The 16,329-nt window shown below is 43.6% G+C and overlaps 1 protein-coding gene and 1 long non-coding RNA gene across 3 annotated transcripts in view; one reads left to right on the forward strand and one right to left on the reverse strand.

The window, feature by feature from the left end:
* LOC115092106 overlaps window positions 1-16,329 on the forward strand; it is a 65,411-nt gene that overhangs the window by 27,664 nt on the left and 21,418 nt on the right. The gene's annotated exons all lie outside the window — the stretch shown is intronic.
* Window positions 6,982-16,329, reverse strand: part of ALOX5AP (arachidonate 5-lipoxygenase activating protein) — a 52,207-nt gene continuing 42,859 nt past the window's right edge. Inside the window, exons 4-5 of the mRNA XM_029602642.1 lie at window positions 12,363-12,444; window positions 6,982-7,619 (exon numbers count right to left, since the gene is read on the reverse strand). Coding sequence (XP_029458502.1) covers window positions 7,457-7,619; window positions 12,363-12,444 — 245 coding nt within the window. The 3' untranslated portion in view covers window positions 6,982-7,456. The remainder of the gene's footprint in view (window positions 7,620-12,362; window positions 12,445-16,329) is intronic.

A 16,329-nucleotide genomic window follows, 5' to 3' on the forward strand; every position in this document is an offset into this window, starting at 1 on the left:
ACAAGTCATATCGCATCGGTTTACATAGAACGAAAGGTAAAATGAAAGGTTTACATTGAACGAGATTTAGATGGATAACATTGAAAAGCAAGGATTATCTATGGATTAAACAGGTGGAGGAAGGGAAAGTAAAACGAAGAAAGGAGGAGGTACTAACTGGGAATTAGTGGTGCAGAACTTGGGAATATATCAACAATAATAATATACATAAAACACTGTAGTGACTGCAGGGTAGCCTAGCATAATATTGGTGTGGTAGTGTTGGTATTTGTCAAATCAACAAAACACATATCAACAGTATACATATCGACAATGTACATTAGACATGGTAGCATCTAACGGTATCAAGGCAAAAGATGGTGCGGTAACCATTGAGCTTTCAAGGGAATCGGATTGGTTATGAAGAGATTGAGACTCAACAGCTGATTTGTGGTGTAGGAGAAAGCTCGGGTGAACAGCTAGGTCTTGAGGTTTTTTTTTGAAGGTTAGTGGGCAGCTTTCCTGGCAGAGGTTGGGGGGCATGTCGTTCCAGAGGGAAGGACCCGCTAAGGAGAAGGCCCGTTTGTTAGTGGAGGAGGGAACTTTTCAAAGTCAACTTGATTAATAGCAGGAAATGGACTTCTCCTCCAAAAACTTATCCAAACCTTTTTTAAACCCAGCTACATTAACTGCACTGACCACATCCCCTGGCAACAAATTCCAGAGTTTAATTGTGCATTGAGTGAAAAAGAATTTTCTCCAATTAGTTTTAAATGTGCTACATGCTAACTTCATGGAGTGCCCCCTAGTGGAGCAACTGAATAAAGGGGCTCTGAAAACACAGGACTTCCGAGCATAGGAACTTTGTCCTCCTCTTCTTCATCCTCCCTCCCACTCAGGGATGCCAACTAGCCCCAGATTTTCAGGACAGGTTGATCCAGTCCTGCTTTTACTCCATTGCCTGCAGGGACTTCTAGTTTTGCTCTTCTAAGGAAATGAAATAGGGAAGTCAGAACTGTAAGTCCCTGTAGGAAATGGGATAAAACCAGGACCGGATCAGCCTGTCCTTAAAATCTGGAGCCAGTTGGCACCCCTACCCCCACCACACAGATTCTGTACCCCATGAATGACTGTGGGACATATCAGAGCCACCTCCTCCTCTGTCATGCCCATGCCCTGGCTATTCTGGATGCAACCTGGGCCTACAAAGCCCGGTTGGGTGTAGGGAATACATCGTTTTAAGAGCCTGTCTCCCTGCAGCTTGGAGGTTCTCAGCCTGGAAGTTGGGGGCTCTGTGGTTCTCGCAGGAAGGAAGGAGCATGTCCATTATTAACTGCGCGCTTAGGGGCAGATTTTAAATACTTGCGCAAGCGCGTACTTTTGTTCGCGCAGCAGGCGCGAACAAAAGTACGCTGGATTTTATAAGATACGTGCGTAGCCGCGCGTATCTTATAAAATCTGGGGTCGGCGCGCGCAAGGGGGTGCACATTTGTGCAACCTGCGCGCGCTGAGCCCAGCGCGCGCTGCCTGTTCCCTCCGAGGCCGCTCCGATTTCGGAGCGGCCTCGGAGGGAACTTTCCTTCACCCTCCCCCCACCTTCCCCTCCCTTCCCCTACCTAACCCACCCCCCCGGCCCTATCTAAACCCCCCCTTAACTTTGCGCACGTCGGCCGGCTGCTCCGCTCCGTGGTCTGGTCCCGGGGGCTGTTCCGGAGGCCGCGGCCACGCCCCCGGAACGCCCCGGGCTGAAACCACGCCCATGTCGCCGCCCCCGAAACGCCACGCCACGCCCCCTAAACGCCGCATCATCCCACCACGCCCCCGCCATGCCCCCACCACGCCCCCGACAGGAAGCCCCGGGAATTACGCGCGTCCCGGGGCTCTGTGCGCGCCGGTGGCCTATGCAAAATAGGCGCGCCGGCATGCAGGGGTTTTAAAATCCACCCCTAAGGGTGAGAAGATCAGGAAGAGCTTGTCCAGGCAGTTACAGTAAGCGCAAGCTAAAAAGATGTGGTTTGGATGCCTTGTAATGCATTCTATTTACATTTGCCCATCTGAACAACAACAAAAAAAAATCATCTCTTTAATTTATTGTGCCAGGTATTGATGTAGAATTGGGAGCCAAGGCAATTCACACTCAGTGTGAAACATTTTTAGGTAGAAAATCTTGAAAGGTAAAATGTGATTGATCATGGATGTCAGAAAAAGATTGTGTGGTTGCTGTCTCAAAGTGCCTGGAAGAGAAGGACCTCAGGAGATCACAAAGCCTCACATCTCAGTTCTGTCCCTGTCTGCAGTTTCTCCATAAATGTTAATTCAGCTGGGAGTCCAGCGCTCCCTGTGAGGGAGGAAGGGGGGAGTGTAACTTCATGGATGTTTTACTCTACCTTTCAAGTCCCTCTGCAAACAGCATTAATAATCTCCAAGGGCCCAATATACAAAAATAAACATTTATTTAAGTTTACCAGAAAAGACTTATCCGGTTAACTTAAATGGGATATTCAGAAGCATAGCCGTGCTGCTGAATATCCTGAAGTCTCTACTGAGCTGGATAAGTGATGGAACATATACAGTGGCTGCCTGATCCGGCTGGGTAACATTTCAATCTTGCCTCAAAGAGTCTATGTCAGCAATAATCATGCTGGAAGCTGAACAATTTCCAACTTAATTTTACTGAAAAGTTGTAAAAGAGAATATGTGTTATTCTTTACAGTTCTTGATGTTAAACCAATTGATTTGCAAGTTGAAAATGTATAAGATTTGTGGCTTTAATCTTCCAACTAAAGTCTTTAGAATTTATGAAATCCAGTTTCTTACTTATTGATCTTCTTCACCTTTCCAATTCATCAGATTGAAGAACGTGTAAACCTTCTCACCAGTTTCCAAAATTTACTTGTAGATTCTTTCCACTGCGGAACGATTAGAATTTTAGTCCTATTCACTTACAAAATTAAAAAATCCCAATTCTTATGCTTCTCCTGTAGTCTTCGCAATCCTCCTGGGACAGTAGTGAAGATACACTTGCATGACCATTTCATAATCCTCTCATAATGGATGTGAATCCATTCCTCCTGTATAGCACAGATATTCCTCAGGTTCTCTCTAGGTGAAAGGCACCTCTTCCTCTAGATTACCAAAAATCTAGATCCCTGGATCCTAAGGATTCTCAGTCCAAGAAAAACACAGACAGAACAGTCTTACTTCAAAGAGAAACAAAATGAGAGAAAGGAAGGGTGGAAACACTTTCTTCTCCAGTAACTAAAGGTCTCCAGAACTCTGGACCAAAATTAGGGCTAAGGCACTTCCAGTCTGATGTAATAAGCCACACTGAGCCTTCTGTAGGTTTTTACACGCACTTTAGTATAGGCGGTTTGATGTTGCTCTACTTTGTAAAAAGGGTTTTAGCACAAAAAAACCCATGCTAAAAACTTTGAGGTAGGCTCAGCGCATCTGCTGCAAATTGCAGGGTCATAGCCTAATTAGCTGTGACCCTGCAATGCAAGGAGACATGCTATTGGGGAAGCTGCCTAGCGCGTCTCATAAGAACATAAGAAATTGCCATACTGGGTCAGACCAGGGGTCCATCAAGCCCAGCATCCTGTTTCCAACAGTGGTCAATCCAGGCTACAAGTACCCAAACACTAAGGAGATTCCATGACACTGATGTTAGTAGTAGCAGAGGCAATTCACTAAGTAAACTTGATTAATAGCAGTTAATGGACTTCTCTTCCAAGAACTTATCCAAACCTTTTTTGAACCCAGCTACACTAACTGCACTAACCACATCCTCTGGCAACAAATTCCAGAGCTTAATTGTGCATTGAGTGAAAAATAATTTTCTCTGATTAGTTTTACATGTGCTACTTGCTAACTTCATGGAGTGCCCTCTAGTCCTTCTAGAGTAAACAACAAATTCACATCTACCCGTTCTAAACCTCTCATGATTTTAAAGACCTCTATCATATCCCCCCTCAGCTGTTTCTTCTCTAAGCTTATCAGCCCTACCTCTTTAGCCTTTCCTCATAGGGGAACTGTTCCATCCCCTTTATCATTTTGGTCACCCTTTTCGATACTTTCTCCAGTAGAACTATATCTTTTTTGAGATGCGGTGACCAGAATTGTACATAGTACTCAAGGTGCGGTCTCACCATGAAGCGATACACAGGCATTATGACATTTTCCATTTTATTCACCATTCCCTTCCTAATAATTCCTAACATTCTGTTTGCTTTTTTGACTGCTGCAGCACACTAAGCTGCATTAATCAACAAAACTTTCCAACCACCACTGGAAATTTAACACCTGCCCAGAGGGAGAAGGTGTTTCCACAGACTGGCCGACAAGTTTTATTTCTCTCCCCATCATGCTAAACCCCCGCCCTGAGGTCTGGCCCATTGGGCCAGGTAGTCAGGGTTCAGACTTGGGGATCCTCCTTTTCTTGCTCACATTTTAAATGCTCAAATTGGCCTGCAGGTTTGGGGTTGTTCCTCCTCCCAGGCCTCTCCTGATCCCCTTAGAAAATAAAAGGCCACATGCAACTCCCTAGCTCTTAAATACCCCCTCTCCAACCAGGAACCCTTGCTGCAGAACCTCCTCTGGCAGGGCTGATCCCGATTGGTTCTTTCACTGACATATACCAGTGATTGGACCAATTGGCAGACAGTAAGGGAATGTCCCACAGCAGGGTAACAACAAAAATTGAATTAAGAACCCACAATGAAAGAAGGTGGCAGGTGATTATAAAGATTTTGAACATAAGATTTGATTCTTCTACACGGGGGAGCCCAAACTCCAACTTCTACTCAGAGACAGAATTAGGAGTTTGCCCCATCTTTCATATTATAAAAATTAATTATACAAATTTATTTTTCAACTTTGAGTCTGTATAATTTATTTAAGTTTTATTGGACGAGGAAAATGGAAGAAGATCTCAGGGATGAGCAGAAGAGAAGGGTAGGATAAGAGGAGCAGGGATGCAGAGAGGAAAGGAGGAGTCCTAGGAATGGGGTGAGGAGAAGGTGAAAGGACTGGCGATAAGAGAGAGGAGTATGAGAAGGAAAGAGGACGGGGGATGGGAGGGAAGAGAAGCAGAAACACTGGGGATGGGGGGGGGGGGGGGAAGAGAAGGAGAAACACTGGGGATGGAGAGGATGAGAGATGGGGAAGATCAAGGAAAGGTGGAAAATCAGAAATCTGGGATGGGAGGAAAAGAGGGGGAGGGATGGAGGTTCTGGGATTGAGAAAGGGGGAACGGGAGTAGGCGATATTAGGGGGGGGTGGGTTCCAAGATCTGGAGAGCAGGGAGAGGAAAAAAGGGAGGATCCAGGATCTGGAGGATAGAATCTGAGATCAAGGGAGAGAGAACCTGAATTGCAGTGGGTGGGGAAGGAGAAAGGAGAGGAGGTAGGTATGCCTATTGCCTATTGTGCTCCGGTCCTGCTCCCCTTACAACTCCTTTCTATCCTCTCAATCTGGCACACACACACACCAGCATCAATCTCTTCTGTCTCTCTCTCACACACACAAACACTTCCACCTTCCCTCCATCTGATCCACTCTCATCCCTCAGCCTCTCTTCTCACCCCCAATGATCCCCATTATGCCCCTCCTAATCTTACCTGTGTTCCAGGCTCACTCGTCTCCCATTTTGTTCCCTGCCTGCTGCCTGGAAGTGAGGAAGCAGGGGGGCTATTCTCCGGCTAAGTGAAATTCGGCACAGCTGGAAGGCAGTAAATCTTCAGCCAGTCTGCTGACTCTCCAGATTTTTGCTGACCTAGGCACAGGCCTAGTGTGCGTATTGATAAATCCAGGCCTGCTCCTACTCGTTAAACACTCTGCACCTGCCCAGATATTTTAGTTTAATTTTTCTGGTAAAGAATCCTATGGTTCCTTTCAGTTGGTTTTCCAGAAATCTTGATGGTAAGTAAATCTTATATTAAACTTCTGCAACAGGATGGTACCTCACATAAGCAGCACTCCAGTCCCAATTACTGGGATTTTCCACTCAATGTACTTACCCCTGGATTCATCAAAATGATATAAATATAGCAGAAATAGACTCTGTATAGATAGCAGTATGTCACTCTCTATTTATACTAATGTAAGTGGGGGTACTTTTAACTCAGTGTGTGGTTTGGGGAGGTGGGTAGGTTTGTGGGTGGTTACATACACAGTCAGAGGTACCAACAGCAAAGTTAACATCACGGAAGATTTTCTGTCATTTGAATCGATGAAAGGTTCAAGAGGAGATGATTTGTACAAAGCACTCTCCACCATACCTGGGAACTTTTGACTTCCAGTCACTCTGAGATTACCATGGATTAGCAGGGGGGGGGGGGGGGGGGGGGGGGGGAGGGCAACTGGACAACTGCACATTGGGATCGGATGCTCACAAATTTGCTCTCATAAACACTCTTATATGTTCACACTTACTTTCACTGCTCATTCTCTGACATTCTCACATGTCCATTTACACCATTACTTCTGCCATTCTCCCACCAACACACACACACTCACTCACTCACTCACATCTCTCTCTCTTCCATACACGCATGCCCACTCACTTTCACACCCATGCTCACTTGCACTCAGCTCTCTCCTACTCACCTCCATACACTCTCTGATCTCTTCTTCCTACACAAATACACACTCACTCACTCTCACAGACATGCTCATTCATTCTCTCTCCCCCCCCCCTTTCAAAACACACTAGCAATAGCAGACTCTAACTTGGGCTCCTGGAGCAGCAGCAGCCTCTTCCTTCTCCTCCTGTGCTACGGAAGTGGACGCTGCCTGTTTCTTACTCCTCGTTTGATGTACGGGCAGGAAATCGCAATGTCGATTGGCCAAGGCAAATAGGATGGGGCGGGCAAGTGGCTGGATACAGGAAACAGGCTGTGCAGGAGCAGGTGGTGTCACGAGGAAGTGAAGTTAAGAGTTAAAAATATCCGGAGATGGTAGAAATCACTGTCTTTTCAGCCGCGCAAGACCAATGACGTTCGATAGATTTTGTTACCTTGTGTTTTTATTGCAGTTATTATTCAAACAGGGTAAAAAACACAAATGCCATTTAATTTTGGAGAGAACATCACATGGAAAGTTTTCCTGGATTAAATTTAGATCCCTGAAAATTCTACTTTTGCTGTCACCAAGAAGGCACAGAAGAGCTCAGCCTTGGCGCAATCTGTCCCTCAGACATCTGCCAGCATTCAGCCTTGAAATGCTATATACGTCCAATGAAATGGAGACAGATATGAAAACACATTGTAAAATCAGTCTTCTTAATATGAGGAATATTGAACCACAGATTTTACAGTAATTGCACAAACAGAAGATACTTGTTACTCTAATATTTGACAAATCTTTCAGTCTGAAGGTTGGATTTACAACAGTATTATCATGCTGACTTTCTTTCATAGCCAGACACACCTTTCTATTTGTGTTTATTTCAGCACAAGCAGTTGCATAGGATCAATATTTAAGGAATGAGCAGCAGTGGAGAAATGGTACCACTGAGAGTTTTTATATAAATGTTAAAGTCCTGTCCAAACCAGAAGATGAGGAAATAGTTGAGTATTCCAGCCACTGACATAAGAAACAGGAACAACATGATACGTTTTCCAAAGATATAACCGGGAGTGCTGGGAAAGAAAAAAATAAAGAAATCAAAAGGTAGTTGCACATTTTGGGAGTAATTTTGAAACATTGCATACAAGTTAGTTGGCAAATAGACTCATAAGTTACACCAATTTTCAAAATGGACTTATGCACATAAATCTACTTTTAAATTACCCTTTCAAAGCTATGCACATGCAATTACACCTGCTATTTGGTGTATGTAGTTTTAGAGAGAGAATTTATGCACATACTTTTTTACCATGCCAATCCACCCCAAACTCCACCTCTGGAGCGATTCTCCCCTAGGCAATTCTGCACGCACATTGCTCATGTAATTTCCTAAAGGGCCATTCCTGGTGGTGCAGTATTATTTCAGCTGCAGAAATCCCTTTGAAAATTTACAACTGTAAATAAGAATGGTTTCAGCAGTTCCCCTGATTTAAAGCTGCAGCTTAAAATATGAGCCTTTCTGTTACTGGCTCTTGCTTTCTATATAGATCTTAAACCTTGTTTTTTTGTCTGTTCTTATTTCTTATGTTTTTATGCAATTTTGGGTTGTACCTTTTAACATGGGCCAGTGCCCTTTTAACAGTCTTCTACTCTAGGTTCATTTTTGTGCTCTTCACATATATCATTCTGATGCCTGTATGATATATATTTACAAGGATCAGTATAGCAGCACCTTGATTTACTTAGATTTATATTAGTGGGATTAGCTAAGTAGGAGGAGGACGGAAGAATAAAATAAAAACCAGGACTAGCCCAGTGACTCAATGGCAAGCATTGTGTGCGGAGAACCTGGGTCCAGTTCCCAGGCCCAAGTTTCCTTTTCCTAGGCCCTGCCACACCTGTGGATGCTGTGGAAAAAGCCCCAGTCAACACTCCTTGCAGACACCTAAGGATTGGACTTAGGGTCCATGGTTACAGGCTTCCCAAGGGAGCCCTGGTATGTGACTCCCAGTAGAGGGTTGCCATTATAATGGTTGGACTAGGTAAAGGAAGGGGGACACAAAATAGTAAGGATGTGCATTCGTTTTGAATGAATGCGCAATCAGCAACGTATAGGTCCCTATTCATTGCATTCATGGGGTTCCGAAACTTATGGCGAACCCCCACAAATGCAACATATCACTAACAAATAAAACCCCCACCCTCCTGACCCCCCCCAAGACTTGCCAAAAGTCCCTGGTGGTCCAGCGGGGGTCCTGGAGCGATCTCCTGCACTCGGGATGTCGGCTGCCGGTATTCAAAATGGCGCTGATAGCCTTTGCCCTTACTATGTCACAGGGGCTACCGGTGCCATTGGTCGGCCCCTGTCACATGGTAGGAGCAATGGATGGCGGCGCCATCTTGTGCTCCTACCATGTGACAGGGGCCGACCAATGACACCGGTAGCCCCTGTGACATAGTAAGGGCAAAGGCTATCGGCGCCATTTTGAATACCGGCAGCCGACGGTCCGAGTGCAGGAGAATGCTCCAGGACCCTCACTGGACCACCAGGGACTTTTGGCAAGTCTTGGGGGGGGGGGTGTCAGGAGGGTGGGGGGTTGTAGTTAATTAAATTTAAAGGGTTGGGATGGGTTTTTGTTTAACTTTAATGGGAAATGAATGCCATACATAACTAATGGACGAATCGGGGTCCCCCTAAAACGGATGCAACGGATTTGGGTCTCGACGGATACGAATACCGAATCGAATGTATCCGTCCCTGCTGCACATCTCTACAAAATAGTGAAAAAAAAAAACACCAGGTAGTTGCTCACGGCACTACTACTAAATGTAGGTCAGTTCCAAATAGCTGGAAGCCCAGTGAAGCAGGAAGAGAATGTCATAAAGTTAAAAGAAGAATAAAATTAAAATTATAAGACATAAAGAGTACCTTGAGTGAATTAAAAAAAAATGCTAGGACTGATGCCTTAAGGCTTATGGCGCAAGTACAAGATTAACCTTTGATCCATATAATGAAAAATAATATATAATTTGGTACAGTGGTCTATAAAAGAAGCACAACATGTAAGCCAATGAGCTGATCCGAGTGGAAAACCTTTCAGTACCTATGTTATGCTTTTATTGAACAAATATATTCAGTCTTCTCTTCATGAGCACCAAATTAACCAAATGAACAAGCCACAGTCATTACAGCAAAATTTCCCAAACCTGTCTGGGGACTAGACATCCATTTAGATTTTCAGGATATCCAAAATGAACATGCATGAGATAAATTTGCATATGCTGGTTCTCCATTGCTTGAAGATTTATCTCATATGTATGAGATAAATGTGTACCATGTATTTAAAGCAACAGCCCTCGAGGCTAAGTGGTGAAGTGAAAGAAGCTATAAAAGCCAAAAGGACATCTTTCAAAAACTGGAAGCTGGATCCAAATGAAGAAAATAGGAAAGAGAATAAGTACTGGAAAGTCAGATGTAAATTGTTATTAAGGGAAGCCAAAAGTGAATTTGAAAACAAGCTTGCCAGAGAGAGAAAAACTCAAAATAAAAATATTTTCAAGCAAGTCTGAGGCAAGAAGCCTGTGGTTGGAATGATCACTAAATGATTAAATGGTAATAGGGGCGCTTAGGAAAAACAAAGCCATAGCAGAAAAACTAACTGCATTTTTTTGTTTTGGTCTTTATTAAAGAGGGTTTTGGGGAGGAAACTACACAGGAAAAAGTTTTTCAGGGTGATGGTTCAGAGGAACTGAATCAAATCACAATGAACCGGGAAGATGTAATAGAGCAAATTGATAAAACTAAAGAGTAATAAATCATCGGAAGCAGATAATATACACACTGGAGTTCTGAAAGAGCTAAGAAATGAAATTGCAGACTTATTATTAGTAATCTCTAACTTCTCAATCAAATCAGCTATGGTACCTGAAGAATGGAAGGTGACCAATATAATACCTGTACCTATTTTTTCAAACTTATTTACGTGCCTATTTCTAAACCGTTGTGAGGGTGTATTACTAAATGACGGTATAGAAAAGCATTTAAATATATAAATTTAAATAAATAAATAAACTCCAGACCAGTGAGCCTGATGTTAGTGCTGGGCAAAATGGTAGCTGCTATTCTTAAAAATAAAATTACTGGCCATCTGGCTAGTCACAGACTAAGGAGGAAGAGCCAATTTGGATTTAGCAAAGGGAAGTTTTGCCTTACAAATCTGTTAGAGTTTTTGGAAAGGGTCAACACAAATGTTGACATGGGGAAATTAGTTGATATAGAATATCTGGATTTTGAGAAGACATTTGATAAAGTTAGTCATGAGAGACTAATCGGGAAATTAAAAAGTCAGGAGGCAGCATCCTACAGTGGACTAGAAACTGACTAAAGATAGCAAACAATGGAGAAGGGTAAATAGTGGTGTGCCTCAGGGACCTCTACTGGGATCTGTGCTTTTCAATATATTTATAAATGATCTGGAAAAGGGAGTGATGACTGAGGTGATAAAATTGGCAGATGACATAATTATTTAAAGTTCTTAGATCATTAACCAATTGTGAGAAATTGCAAGAGGACTTTGTGAGGCTGGGGGACTGAGTGTCTAAATGGCAGATAAAATTTAATTGGGGGCAAGTGCAAAGTGCATACTGGGGCGGATTTTAAGAGCCCTGCTCGCCGGTGCGCCTATGTTCAATAGGCCTACCGGCGCGCGCAGACCCCGGGACTCGCGTAAGTCCCGGGGTTTGGCGAGGGGGGCATGTCGGGGGGCGGGCCCGGTCGGCGCGGCGTTTTGGGGGCGTGTCAGCAGCGTTTTGGGGGCGGGCCCGGGGGCGTGGCCACGCCCTCCGGACCCGCCCCCAGGTCGCATCCCGGCGTGCTAGCGGCCCGCTGGCGCGCGGGGATTTACGTCTCCCTCCGGGAGGCGTAAATCCCCCGACAAAGGTAAGGGGGGGTTTAGACAGGGCCGGGCGGGTGGGTTAGGTAGGGGAAGGGAGGGGAAGGTGAGGGGAGGGCAAAAGAAAGTTCCCTCCGAGGCCGCTCCGATTTCGGAGCGGCCTCGGAGGGAACGGGGGTAGGCTGCGCGGCTCGGCGCGCGCCAGCTATACAGAATCGATAGCCTTGCGCGCGCCGATCCAGGATTTTAGCGGATACGCGCGGCTACGCGCGTATCTACTAAAATCCCGCATACTTTTGCTTGCGCCTGATGCGCCAGCAAAAGTACGCCAATTCGCGCTGTTTGTAAATCTACCCCACTGGGAAGAAGAGTCCAAGCTTCAAGCTGTAGGTACATGATGTAGGGTTTCATATTAGGGATCACCACCCAGGAAAAGAATCCTGGAATCATTTTGGGCAATACTTTGAAATCCTCTGCCCAGTGCGATAAGTATTATTAGGAAACAAATGGAAAATAAAACAGAGGTTATCATAATAACTCTATCGATCCATGAAGTACCACACTTTTGATTATTACGTGCAGTTCTGATGGTTCCATCTTAAAATAAGATGTAGTAGAACTAGAAAACGCACAGAGAAAAGAGATCAAAATTATATAGGAGATGGAATGGCTCCCCTAGGAGTAAAATTTAAATAGATTAGGACTCTTCATCCTAGAGAAGAGATATGATAGAAATGTATAAAATCTTGAGTGGGGAGGAACGAGTAAACAGGAAATGGTTGTTTACCCTTTCAGATAATACTAGGACTAGGGGTCATAATATATTTTTCCTTCAAAGGAAGTGCTGCTTAGCAGAGAGGGAGAGAGCGTTGAGTGGTGCTAGATTTGTCACCTTGTTTATATTAATTGCAGAGAATGATTTACCTCTGTGTCTTCTCTCCTAGGTACCCAACAAAGTACTTTTGTCTCACTAACAAATACATCAGCCCAGCAAAGGCAGCAGGAGCTAAAAGAGAAAAAGCACTGCAATAATTAGTCGTGCACAATAAAAAATAACTCATAAAGTCACATTTGCTAATTGTGTTAAATGGGAACATTTCATTTTCACAAGCTCTTGAGTGAAGATCTAGAATTTGATTTTTACCCTTGAGCCCTGTGATTCACAAATCACTATTTGGGATTTGTAGAGCATGATTTGTTATTCTCTAACTGTGGTTTGACCTTCACAAATCCAGTTTGGAGAGTTTTGTGTGGCTAGCTCACTGATTAGTAGCCTTTTGCACTAAAGGCCACATGCTATTTATTTGGACTATTTTTTTTTCATGATATTTTGGCATCCATCAGTGGCCCAGCTAGTGATTTGTTTTAACTTTCATGATGCCCTCATTGACATATAACTTGTGTTTCACAGATTATGGTTCAAAGTGGGGTTTTGATGAACTTGAAGATATATGGCCCATTTTGACTCCCAAAAAAGGCTAAACTGGAGAAGCTGAAATGGAAGGGACCCTATATTAACCATCACAATAAGGACTGCAAAGAATACGTACAGCAGGTTTGGGGTAAATACTATAAATTTAATAAAATAGGAATTTTAGCAAATATAAGTCAAGAGAGGTCTTCGGAAAGGGTAACTATAACACATTCTCCTTTACACCACAACAGAGCAGGATGATACTAATAAACCCATAAGGAGCATAATTACTGTCTAGGTACTAAACGGTTTATGACTGGTGTCTCCTTACTTCATTGAGGTGGACTGATGGAATATACTTTAATTTCCCTTTTTTGAGACCTCTTTTGCATTATATTTCTATTAAAAGTCATATTTTATTGTATTTAGAGTATTTATCCCAGATCTTTATTACTTTTGCAGATGAAAGGGACTCTGACATTGTAATGCAATATTGGATACACAGGTGCATGGACTGTGTGAGTAGGAAGTCAGGTTAGATTGCCTCCTGGATAAATATTATGGGGTCAAGTTTCAAAAGATATTTAACCAGGTAAATCTGCCTCATTACAAATTTAATACCTCTAAACACCTAAATTTGTCAGACCCCACAAATTTAACCAGACAAAATGAGGGCTAACCAAAAGGGTTCTTGGGGTGGGATTTTCAAGTTTAGCCTGCTAGTTCTGTATTTATTATGCAAAGCTAACCAGGTATATTTGGCTGAACAGACAGATTTGGGTGCTATAATTACAGACCTTAATTTAGCCAGTCACTGCTCAGCTACCCCCTTCCAAGCCTGCTAGGAGTTTAAAATCACATTCCCAGCTTTTCCATTCCTGAGTTGCATTTTCTTCCTCCTTGCACCCAATATAAAATTGAAAAAACATCACCTAGAAGCTGAAATTCCCCTCTAATTCCTCCCTCCCAACCCCAACCCTTGCAACCCCCCAAAGTCACCACTACACAAGCTGGCATGTTAGCAGGAGGCCTCGTGCATCCCTCCTGCTAACTCAGGAACCCTTGGTGCTCTGACAGCAACGTGGCATCAGAGGAACAAGGGACACTGAGCCAACAGAGGGAAGAGTGAGTCCCTCTTCCAGCTTGCACAGAGGTGACTTTGGGGGGTTTGGAGGGGTAAGGGTGGAAGGGTGGAAGGATGGAAGGGGAGAGTTATGGGTGGGGTGCAGGAGGCAAGATCTGGGAGGAGGGAATTATTAGGGATGTGCTTCATTTAAAGATATTGGGTTGGGCTTTGGATCGGTCGTGTTGTGAAAAATTTAGTGATTTTTCGGCAATTTCCGCCGAAGTGCGTTAGTGCGCACTAACGAGCCTTAATGCACATTAACAACCAGTTAGTGTGCAGTATCTCAGCATTAGTGTGCAGTACACTGGATGAGATAGAGCACATTAGCTAGATGTTAATGCGCATTAAGGCTCGTTAGTGCACACTAACAGGTTAGTTAGTGCGCCCTATTAGAACTTACAGTGCACTAAGTATGTGTTAGTGCGCTGTAACTAATGTTAGTGTGCACTAAAAAAATGCAACTTAAGAAGTAAAAAGTATCAATTCAGAGGAGTTCGTTAGCTAGAAAAACAGTGTGCACTAATTGGTATTACTGCGCACTAACAGATATGTAGTGCGCAGTAACTCTGTTAGTGTGCACTATCTCGAAATACAAAATTTTGGCAAAAGTTTCGACGCATCCGATCCATTATGATTTAGACAATATCGTTGACATTGTCTAATTCGTAAAAAACAAATGCCGATCCCTAGGAATTATGGCTCAGGGAGTGTGTTTTTTTAATTTTATATCCAGGACTGGGAGGGAGGAGAATGGGGAATCATTACTTGATGAGAGTGGTGTTTTAAAATACCAGGTGCGTGGTGCATGTACTGTGTGAGTAGGAAGTCGGGTTAGATTGCCTCCTGGATAAATATTATGGGGGAATACTGTTTTGTTTTTGTTTTGTCTTTTGTTTTAAGAGGACTTAGCGAGTTAACACTGATTTTCATTGCTATCTAATTACCTTATTCACAAAGGGGTAGATTTTAAAAGACCTATGTGCATAAACACCCGGGACACGTGTAAGTCCCGGGGTTGCTGAAAAGTGGATCCATTTGCCGCTGTGCTGGGGGATCGCGTGCTGGCAGGGTGCCGGCATGTGCAACCTGTGCCTGCTCGAAGCAGGTGCAAAAGGTAGGGTAAGGATTTTAGAGGGGTTTAGGATAGGGCTAGGGGGCGGGAAGGTTAGGGGAAGGGGTAGGAAGGTTAGTATAAGGGGCAGGGAAGTTCCCTCCCTGGCCACTCCTAAATTGGAGTTTATGGAGTTTATAAATTGCTCGCACTGGCGCACGCATGTTATAAAATCGTGTGTCCATGTGTGCGCGCCAGGTAACGTGCACACATGGATGCGCGAGTGCAAGCTTTTAAATCTACCCCTAAGGGTTTTTCCTATAGACACAAATTCTGGCACTAAGTTTAATAAGTCTGACTGATGAAATTTTAAACAGCCAGATTTAGCCAAATTTTCAACTGAACATCTAGTAGGTTAGATTCCACAGGATAATAACTGGTTTATTTTAACTGGTTATCTTTGCCTCTCAGCAGCTTTGTGAAAATCTAACCTATGAGTAGAACTTTAGCAGTAAAAGTATATCAGATGTTGATGAAATATCTCTATAGTCTTATATCCTGCAGTGTATTATGGCAGAAACCGAGTGCAGAAGAAACAAAATGGAATACATCATTACGTAATGTAGTCTCTTTTGTTCAGTAGATTTCACTTACAAAACTTGGGGGAGCTGCTGAAGAGGAGGGAAATGTGGGTGCTGTGCAGGAGTGAAGGGAATTGCAAGTGTGGGGCAGTGGCTTGGGGGGATTGCAAATGTGTAGATGGAGGGAGGATTGTGAGTACTTTTGGGGTTTATGTAATTGTCAGTGATGTGCTGGGGGGTCTGTGAATGCAGGGCTGGGTCTGGAGAGGTTGTGCCAGTAGCTGGGGTATATGAGTTTCTGGGCTGGGAAAACTATAAAGCGATTTTGTGACCACTGTTTTTATTCCTTCTGTTTGATCACTTCTCAAGTACCAAAAAAATACCAGCATAGTGTGCAGAGTACCATTCAGAATCTATTCTTGACAACACTAATTTAGCCATTCATGAATACTGGAAGAGAAAGCTGAAGCACTGGCATAAATTGGCTCAGCCTGTATTGCAAGTGTTGGCTTTACATGTGTTAAGTGCCAATGCTGGGGGAGCATTTTCAAAGCAAAAAACTGAGTGGGAGAAAGGAGCATGCATCCATATCCAGAGAATCAATGAAAACAAGCTTTATTACTACCAAGTCAACATTTAAAAAATGCTTCAAGTATTGATTTGTTATGGTAGTAGCAGTTGTGCTATGGAAATAAGCATATTCTGTTAGTTTTATTGAA

Source organism: Rhinatrema bivittatum, chromosome 5 (genome assembly GCF_901001135.1).
Source record: "Rhinatrema bivittatum chromosome 5, aRhiBiv1.1, whole genome shotgun sequence".
Classification (NCBI taxonomy): domain Eukaryota; kingdom Metazoa; phylum Chordata; class Amphibia; order Gymnophiona; family Rhinatrematidae; genus Rhinatrema; species Rhinatrema bivittatum.